Source organism: Myotis davidii, unplaced genomic scaffold (assembly GCF_000327345.1).
Source record: "Myotis davidii unplaced genomic scaffold, ASM32734v1 scaffold132, whole genome shotgun sequence".
Classification (NCBI taxonomy): domain Eukaryota; kingdom Metazoa; phylum Chordata; class Mammalia; order Chiroptera; family Vespertilionidae; genus Myotis; species Myotis davidii.
Genome location: NW_006285258.1, coordinates 2099672 through 2109766, shown reverse-complemented (window position 1 = coordinate 2109766; position 10095 = coordinate 2099672). Strand labels below are relative to the sequence as shown.

The 10095-nt window shown below is 47.2% G+C and overlaps 1 protein-coding gene across 4 annotated transcripts in view; it reads right to left on the bottom strand.

The window, feature by feature from the left end:
* Positions 1-755: 755 nt before the first annotated feature.
* The window catches only part of TNFAIP8L3 (TNF alpha induced protein 8 like 3), a 37265-nt gene continuing 27925 nt past the window's right edge, over positions 756-10095 (bottom strand). For 3 of the 4 annotated variants that reach the window (XM_015558928.1, XM_006755998.2, XM_006755999.2), the window contains one exon: positions 756-2277. In XM_015558928.1, coding sequence (XP_015414414.1) covers positions 1715-2277 — 563 coding nt within the window. In that variant the 3' untranslated portion in view covers positions 756-1714. Of the gene's footprint in view, positions 2278-3054; positions 3119-10095 lie in introns of those variants that run through there. The other variant, XM_006756000.2, reaches the window with a different exon arrangement.

Below are 10095 nucleotides of genomic sequence, written 5' to 3'. Positions count from 1 at the left end.
TGAGCTAATGTGGTGTTCTATAAGAGAAGCATAGTGGGACAGGAGGTGATGTAGGAAGAGCACATCTTTTTTGTAAAAAAACCTGTTTTTATTGATTTTTAGAGAGAGGGAGAGAGAAACATTGATGCAAGAAACATCGATTGGCTGACTCCTGCAGGGCCCGTACTGGGGATTATGCCCAAAACCCTGGGCATGTATCCTGACTGGGAATCGAACCAGTGACCTTTTGGTGCATAGGGTGACACTCAACCAACTGAGCCACACGAGCCACGGCAAGAGCATGTCTCTTAATGTGGTGTCCTTTAGACAACATTATGAGACAATACATTGTCCTGATGTTTATTAAGACCATGATGAAAATGTCAGAAGCCACAGTGTGAAAGCGAAGCTGTGAGACATTCAGAAGAGGCAGTCACCATGTCTGTGAGTTGGCTCCCCTGGACCAGGGACACATACCCCACCTCGTTTCCCCTGGGGCTACTTCCCCGTAGGGTCTAAGTGCAGAGGCCTTCCTCTTCATTTTCTTCTTCCTTTAAACCCCATTATCCTTAACACCGTATCTAACTCCAAGGAATTTTATTTTTTCTCCTCACCTGAGGATATGTTTATTGAATTTAGAGAGAGAAGAAAGGAAAGAGAGAAACATTGATGTGAAAGAGAAACACAGATCAGTTGTCTCCAGTACAGCCCCAACCGGGAATCCAACCTGCAACCTTCTGGTGCATGGGACGATGTTCCAACCAACTGAGCACCCAGCCAGGGCAGGAATTTTATTATTGAGTCACAATTCCAAAACTTCTTGTTGGAAGGGTAGTTTCAATTTATTAACAAACTAGAGAAAACAGCACACAATGACTATGAGAAGCCAAGAAAGATGGGTAGGGGTTCACTTTGCCTGACTCTCCTGTGCAGCTGGAATAAACCCTCCTGTGCCTCACGGACTGTGCCCCTTAGAGGAGGGAGAGTGGTCCTGCAGGGAGCACAGTTCTCCGCTTCTGCGCGACGGGTGGGACTCTACCCGCCCGCTGGAGGGTCATAAAACCGCACATCTAAGATCCAGAAAACAGAGCTTTTGAAAAACATCTTCCCAATGTGCAGCTATACTTTTTCACACCTTTAGATTCATTTTACATTTGTTTGAAATAGCACATCTAGAGACAGATTGCAAACCCAGCCCACCAGGGACTATTGTTCTGTTCTCTGCTGCTTAATAGTCTAGATCCAAGTGGATTCCTCTCACACTCTGAAGGGAAAAGAAGACCCTACATTAGCGTTTTCAAAATCGTGAACATACATTGTTTCACTTGATTCTCACAGCAGCCCAGAGAGCAGGCAGGCGGGCAGGAACCAGAGGAAGGAGTCGTAACTGGTGGAGCTGGGAACCAAAGCCATGTCCCCTGCCTCCTGGGCCAGGGCTCCTCCTACTCCCCAGATGAACTGAGCTCTCCTTGATGAGCAGGGCAGCCTTTCTGCTTAGCATAGAAGACATGTCCTTTGGGCTCGCAAACAAAGGTGATTTCAAGTACAGACCTCGTCAGCAAGCTCAGGGGATAAACACACCTGAGCTCAATTCGGCATCCACATCAGAGGGATGAAAGGGACAGAACATGGGCGTCTTCGACGAGGGTTTTCTTCCCGTTTTCTTGACTCTCACCCAGACCACACTGGGGGGCTGTGACTGGAACGCAGCGAAGTCCAGGAGGAGGGAAGATATTCAGAGGACTTTCTCATCTAGCAATTTGTTGATTCCTTCACACATCCTCTTGAGGCTGGGTCTACAGTTTCCGTCCAGACTATAAAGGGTGGAGAGGAACTCCACATCAGCAAAGTGGTTGAAGACGTGGTTGATGCGCCCGTGGGTCCTGGGGGTCAGGTGTCGCTGCACCAGTTCATGCACCAGGTCCTTGCACTCGTGTAGGAGCTTGGAGAGCACGTTCCTGTCGAAGGTGTAGTCCACCTCATAGAAGCTGACGATGGTCATGGCCGTCTGGTTCAGCTTCTTCCTGAACTTCTCCACGATAGCAGCCTCCTCCTGGTTGAACTGGTTGTTCCGGTAGAGGATCCCGATTTTGATGGCCACCTTGATTAAGTCTTTCATGATCTTGTGGGCTTCCTTCTTGTTGTGGGTGTGCTCTTTGGTGACTTTGTAGAGCTCATCAAAGATCTCACTGCTGGTGTCATCAATCAGCATGTTGGCCACGGTCTTGCTGGCTATTTTGCTCAGAATCTTCTTCTGGGCCTGAAGGGCAAAACTCTTTGAACTAAACACATCGGGACCTACGGTAAGAAAAGAAATGAAAGTTGTGGCCATACGAGAACCGTTTGTTATTTTCCTACAAGTGAAGCACACCAATTTGCACTTACGTTCTTAGAGCAAAAATCCATGCTTTTAGAGTCCACACTCCCTAACTGAACCCCACCCATGCCTGGTCACCACATGGTCCTGTCCACACGACATGCTCATTTACTCTTTGAACCTTCTAAATTGTGCTCTTCCCTCTCTGGAACGGGTCTCCTCTTGTCTGGGCCAAATCTCACCTCTTTACACCTACTCCACGCATACAGCCTTCCAGACTCTATTAGTCACAGAGGACTCCCTATTGTGGCGGTTGCACTGGAAGCCATTCAGTTTTGCAAATTATACAGGAGGAAATTATAGCTTAATGACAAGAATGTAGTCTTGTTTTTTAAAATCCTCACCTGAGGATATGTTTTTACTGATTTTAGAGAGAGAGGAAGGGAGAGAAATACCGATGTAAGAGAAAAACATCCATCAGCTGCCTCCCATAAGTGCCCCACCTGAGATTTGAACCTGAAACCTAGATATATGCCCCGACTGGGAATCAAACCCAAAACCTCTTGGCATATGGGATGATGCTCCAACTAAGCCACCTGGTCAGGGCAAGAATGTAGTCTTTTTTTTTTTGGCTGAGTCTCAGAATTCATAGTTCATAGAGTCTAAGATGTGTATTTTTCCAGTTTGATATCCTGGAAATTGAGATGCATTTACAGTCACTAGTTGCCAGGTGGCGGTTGTGCTGTGGTTGTCATTACCTGGGTGCATATCAACTTACACAATAGGAGCCAGAAATTTGGGAGAAAAGTCAAGAGTACTTTTGTAAGAAATACTGCCTCGCTAATGCTCCGATGGCAAAGCCAATTTATTTCCCTGTTATTTTCCACTTTAAGAATGAGAAAGAGAAATACATGTTAAAAATAATAAGTCTAAGTAAGTCTAAAAAGGATGCTTCAATGAGCATAAAATAAAAATCCTAAGAATTCAGCAAGCAATTTAATTGGCAGCACCTTTATCTTTCTTAAGAACACATAAAACAGCATCTTACAATCCATGGTGCCTCAGATCTGATGAAATCCCCCGTGAAGTCACCAATTAGCCGGAGCTGACATTTGAAATGAACCCCCCTGGCCAGCCTGACTCATTATTACTATCTTCCCAAGGAGATTCAAGTTGCCTGAAGACAGAGACAGGAGTTTCAAGTTGCCATAGCACCTAGCTCAGTTCTGGTCACAGTGACGGGATGGTGCCTGTTAAGTACCGGAGAAATATTGCAGAAGAATAAGGAAGTAGTAAAATACGGTGCGAACTTATACTGAAAACACAAACCCCAACAATTTTCCTTTGAGAACCGAGGGCCCTCTAGGTCCCTAGAACTTTTGCCCAGTGCTCTGTGGCCACCCCGAACTGAGATATGCAGAGTGGACAGCCAGCTTCTGCAGTCCTTGTCTGTCCCGTCCCCATCTCATCTGCCACCCGCTCTGCCCAGCCTGGATTCATTCCCTCAGTGGACAGTTATTATTTCCTGGACACTGAGGTCTTGCAGACACAGACTCAATAAACACTCAAACACAATGTAGACATAGGCCCCGGGGCTTCCTCCAGCTGCAGGCCTCTCACGACTGGCCAGGCCTTGCTCTCTCAGCCCTGGGTCCTTCCAGGAAAGTGAATCCAGCTGCAGGCTCTTCCAGCTGCAGGTCTCAGGGGACTCCACCCAGAACTAAAGTGGTGGGTGCCCCGGCCTCTCACAGCCCCAGGAAGCTCCCTCCCTGAAGTTTGAGATCACAGCCATTTCAAGCAGCTTCACAGCCCAGTAGCCCTGACATGGCCAAGATGTTCCTTCAGCCTCGGTGACTCTTCCGTCCCCTGAGAAAGCTGACTTCCGGATTTGTGCCCTTCCAGAGTTTGAGACAAATAATATTCCTGCCCCGTCTGATGATCCACCACAGTCACCGGACCTTTGTGTGAATAACCTTTGTTCCAAAAACATCAAATCGGTCCTCGAAAGACAAATATTTACAAGCACGTAGGATGTGCTCAGAAGTCAATTCCACAGGAGAAGCTGAAAGACTTTGTTACTGAAATATGTATATGCCTCCTCAGGTGATTATTCTGACGGGAACAATGAAGTCTAGCTAGATCCGTTCTGCAATATCACAGAAGCACGAATCAACTGAATGTGTGTTCACTAGTGTAAGCTCTGTGGGAGCAGGGACTTGTGTCTAAGCCCTCCTGTCCGTCCGTTCAGAGCCCAGCGTGTTGGCGGCACATGGCAGCCAGTGGCTGGGCGAGGGGCGCGCTGGCTCTGTGCCAGGCACTGCACGGTGTTAACCCTGTGAGCTGGGTGAAGCTGGCATTTCTACCAGAGCCTCCCTGCCAGCCTGATTCCCTCTGTTCACCAGCAGCCTTCCCAACATTGTTCTCTAGAGCGTTGCCGGCACACCTTTGGCTCAGATATCCCCCTAAGAATTTTGCAAGCCTCCTTGCATTATTATTTTAACTTGACAGCAGTATTTTTCACTTCATGGTTAAACAGTTATATTTCTAATAGATATAACTTCTATATTGTTAATATTGCTACATAAAAATTCTCCTTTTGTTTTTTAAAATATGTTTTTATTGATTTCAGAGAGGAAGGGAGAGGGAGAGAAAGAAACATCAGTGATGAGAGAGAATCATTGATTGGCTGCCTCCTGCACATCCCCCACTGGGGATGGAGCCTGCAACCCGGGCAGGTGCAGGCCTGGGATAAACCTTGACCTCCTGGTTTATAGGTTGAAGCTCAACTACTGACCCACACCGGTCGGGCTAAAAATTAACCTTTGGAATAATTCCTTTAAATGTGTCACCGTAACAAACCTGTCACAGCGATAAAACACCCATGACTGTCCATTTAAAAATGCTGGTGGGTGCCATTTGGGGGCCAAAATCCTTTTTGTCCCTTGGTTTCTCTGCAGTCATTGAGCATTTGCTGTTTGTTCAAGTCTGCATGAAGTTGAACCCCCAAATGCTTAATGGGGTTCTACTTTGAATATGATCCTGCAGGGGGGTGAGATACAGACAAATGAAACAAAATAGAGAAACATGTGAAATAGCCCAAATTGGCATGAGTGACAACAGCTCTGAGGGTATGAAGGTGGACTTCAATTTGGGTAGACGAGGTCGGCTACATAGGGGGTGGTTTCTAAAAGCACAGAAACAGGCCAGCAATTTCCCCCAAATCACAAAGGCCCTCATCCGTTTGCAGCATCTCTCTTGCATAATAAACGTGTGTTTTTTACCTACAAAGGGGACTTGGGTACAAGTTCCTCGGCGAGGGCCCAGGAGGTCCCAGGTATAGCGTCTCCAAAGCCCTAAAGATCAATAGTCATCATCCAAATCACAAGGAAAGCTTTAAGAAAAAAACCACAAACAGCAATAAGCAGGTTCCCACACTCTGCCCCAGACCACCAGGGTTAGCATCTTTAGGAGCCGGGCCAGGAATCCGAGCTCCCTGAGTGATTCTGACGTGCTGGATGCAGGGCCCGCCGATCATGACATGCCCCAGCGAGGATCCTTCGGAATACTCGTCTTACTACACGTTCCTGGAAGGCAGGTTCTGTGGTCACTTCAGTGAGTTTGTAGCTGACTCGAGATTGTGACTGGCTTTTGATGATTTGTCATACCAGGTAGCTTATTAAAGGCCTTGAGAAGTTCTGCAGGAAAGATATCTGCGTAGTTTTATTTAGCCTACCACTTCTCAAACTTACTGGACCTTAGGAAATTATATATCCCTACAACAGTATCCTGTGGCATACACGATGGGAAATGTGGGGAAAGCATTGACAGAAATAACTTCAAGGCAGCACTCTAGTCAACGTTTACGACTCCCAGGGACCTGTGGGGAGGCGTGAGGAGCCACTGCTGTTCCTAGCATACACGTTTGATTGCATGATTTCAGGAGGGTGTGTGCACTGAGGGAGAGCTGGGAGGGGCAGTCCTACTCAAAATACTTTTTGCATATGGAAATCTTGGGCTTGTTTCCTACCATCCACCCTTGTGCCTCAGCTTTCTGCAGAGGGACCCTGTTGGTGACCCGCCCTCAGGAGAAACACTGCAGGCTGACGTGGAGGAAAAGGGGCCACAGGCTAACCTGACAAGCTCAGGGAAGGCCTGCATGGCAGCCTTGCAAACTCAGAGACCTAAAGTAACCACAAAGGATGGTCTGAAACGAAACCCGTTTTAATTAAAAAGCAGTTTATAGTGGGTAGTCATGTCCTAGGCTGGTATCTTCCCTGACAAAGGTCTATCATTTTACTTTTTCTCCTATCCCAGAGGTTTTCCTGCTTTGCTTTCTCCCACCTCCTTAATCTATCACCAGTGGAGTTCATGTAACTCACTTATATTTTCTCTTTTGATTGTAATGTATAAAACAAGATGAAAACCCGCCATTCTCTGGAGCATTATCTCAATACTTTGAGATTCTGCTTCCCAGCAATTGTCGACAAATTTGAGTTTGGCTCAAATAAACTTACAAAAATTCTTTGCAGGTTTGAATGTTTCTTAGGTTAACGCTGAAAGGAAGAGAGTGAGCCTCGGGAGCCGAGGTCAGGAGTGCACGTGGGATATCTGGGGAGATAGGCCTGGCTATGGGCACAGGCTTGTTTGTGGAAAGACCATGAGATCTAGAATAAACCTGTCCTCTTATCCCTGTGTGTAAGGCTTAAGAAGGCTCTTTTAGCCAGGGATGATTCTCTTACCCATATTTGAACAAAAGTTCCCATTCCCCAGCCATAAAAAGTAATGGATTGTTTAAGTACCCCGGAATCTCTGAGAATGTAGATTGAAAACACGATTATGCAGCTATTGTATATCTCACCTGACTGGCACGCTGAGACAAGATTGATGAAGCTACAAAATTCATCCTTGAAGAAAAAACAGGGGCTTCCTTAAACCAAGACTGATGGAGGAGCTCAAGCGAAAGAATTATGAAGTCAGTGCTCTGAGCATAAGCACCAGAACTATGTAGGGAGAACGGCATAATAATGGTCATGAACTAGTTTGGCGAAAGAAAGCAAAACATCATTTAAGACTCAGTGGTTCTCAACCTTCTGGCCCTTTAAATACAGTTCCTCACGTTGTGACCCAAACATAAAATCATTTTCATTACTACTTCATAACTGTAATGTTGCTACTGTTATGAATCGTAATGTAAATATCTGATATGCAGGATGGTCTTAGGTGACCCCTGTGAAAGGGTCGTTCGCCCGCCAAAGGGGTTGCGACCCACAGGTTGAGAATCACTGATTTAAGTGGACCCTTTGCTGCATGGAAAAGTGCTGGGGCCAGTCTGAGTTGATGTTTCTATAAATGATGTTCAGCTATAGTACAAGCGATGTACGTTTTTACGTTGCTAGAAAACACTGAGCTCTCCCAGATGGTGAAATGCCAAGCTGGTAGCGATAAACAGCGGGAAGCTGGGTGAGTGGGCAGAAAAGAGGCAGCTGCGCTTCGGCATGGTAAGCACAAGGTACTACATTCTGGGGAAAATAAGTGGTGGTGAGGACAGAGGACGGTCTCTGAGCTGCCAGCCATAGCCCAGAAAAGGGCCCTGAGCATCACCCAGGATGTGTCCTGGTAGAGAGGGGCTGGGGGACAGACTCAACTCTTCTCTCCATACTCACAGGACTAGGTAACTTTCCTACCTATGGTCAAGGTGTGGGAAACTTGTATATGACTATGGTTACCTGTGTCAAAATTATAAAACTGGAAATTGTGTGTATTAGCCAGTATGTACTCACATAGTATCACTTCATTTCTATCAACAGCTTAAGGTGATGGTGAGGCAGAGTCAGCTAAAAGCATTTAGTAGAAATTAGGAGTGGAGATAGTACCCAGAGGAAACCAATCTGTGGTCCTTAACAAGCACCATCCATCAAAGCATGAGACCCAGAGTACAAGGAAGGTGGGAGGGGGGAGCTCCCAGGGCATGGGGCGGGGAGGGGGAAGACCCGGGCAGAGGGGGATCTGTGGTAGTCCAAGTTGCTGGCACTCAATCACTCACACTTAAGTGATGGCAGAAAAGTCCAAGCAAGCCTTCTTGAGATGGAGCAGCCTCACAAACGACTTCGAATTTGAACTTCCACGATACACACCCATCCCTCTGCTTAGCTGCACATACTCTCAGAGAAGCTGGTCAGACCAGTCCTGTCCCCCAGGGCCCATCCTTCACTAATGACAAGGGGCCAGGAGCCAGTGGAGAGACTGACACCCCTTTTCCCTTCCTGCTCTTTGTTGTTCCCGGGGTGAATGAGGAGGAAGAGGGGTTGATGGTGGGGTAAGGAGGTCTGCAGGATGGCATATCCATGGCGACGATACAGCACCTTCCAGAGAAGACACGGCCTCTGCTTTAGTTCTTGGTGGCCCCTTTACAGCTGCGGGAACAAAACTACTAAGGAACGATTAAGTAGTGTTTTCAAATACAGACCTGACACAGTTATGGTTCCCAGAAAAACTATCTGAGTTGTTGCATCTCCAGTGAAGTCAAACTGGAAAAGATTTTCCTTTTCTTGTGTAAAAGTGTGGTTCGTATACTGCTGGGATATTGAGAAAACAGCACTGGTGGAGGTGCAATGAGATGAAATCATCAAGGAACCTTTGAGTTAGGGACATGCCAAAACTTTGACCCCCCCGCCCCCCCGCCCCCGTAATGATCAAAGCCAAGAAGCTCATGAAAAATGCCCTTTCATACTTGAATGAGATGGCATTTTTAAGGCATTAAGAAAGGTATTTTGGGATACTTTAAAAGGCATCACAGTACAATTTAGACGGCCTGGGAGGGCTAGGAAATGGATTTCTCTGACCGGAGGATTAATCCAGCACATTCTTGAGGCCTTCTTAGGTTTGGCCCCTGCCCTACCTTCCTGAGGTCCCCAAATTTCCACCACTTGCAATAAGAAGTAAGCAGCTCCGGTCCTGTGGATGGGGTTGCCATGACTCGGAGGGCAGCAGCCTGTACCAGGCACCATTAGTGGGTGTGCACAATGAAAACATTAGAACCTCTATTCTGTTTCCTTGCTCTCTAATAGGATAAATTAAGCTCTTCTAATATTTAACATACAGGCTGACCCTAGGGCTTGGAGTAGGCAATTAGACACACGTGAGCAGAGTAGAAACAATAAGCCAGGTAGGGAAGGTCACCAGGTGGGAAGCCTCAGGTGCCTATGGGTAAAACTGGGAGGGCAAGTATTGTTGGGTGGGACCTCACCCCCCAAGGTGACCTTTGCTCCCGTGGCATGTCCCTAGTCATGTGGCAGACCCCCTTAGAGGAGGAACAAGGGGGCCAGAGAATAGCTTCAGATGACTCCCATACAAGCCTTGCCAAACCACTCCCCTAAGCATTAAGCCCTCGAGACAATGAGGCTCTGACCCACATCAAATAACCTCAGGAACGAAGCCTCGGGTCTGTTGACCACAGAGACTGAGTTTTGGTCAAACTAGAGATAATATCCAGGCCTCAGTTGTGTTTCAGCTCCAGGCCCAGAAAAGCAACAAAACCAGACAAAACAGGCACCGTGGCTGCCTCAGGACCAGCTGCCCTGACTAATGGCCTCCTACCTGAATGCCGATCAACCTGCAGAGACCATGACCCTGAAAGGACACACCTGGAAAAGCTGATGAATAGAGATTCTCCCGGGACCTCCCCTGAAATCCTCGCCTTTGGAAACAGATAAAACCCCTTAGCAAAGGACCAGCAAGTGCATTGCACGCTCTCTCTGGTGAGCATGCCCATGCCTTTCCCCACCCCTTCCTTCCTCAGG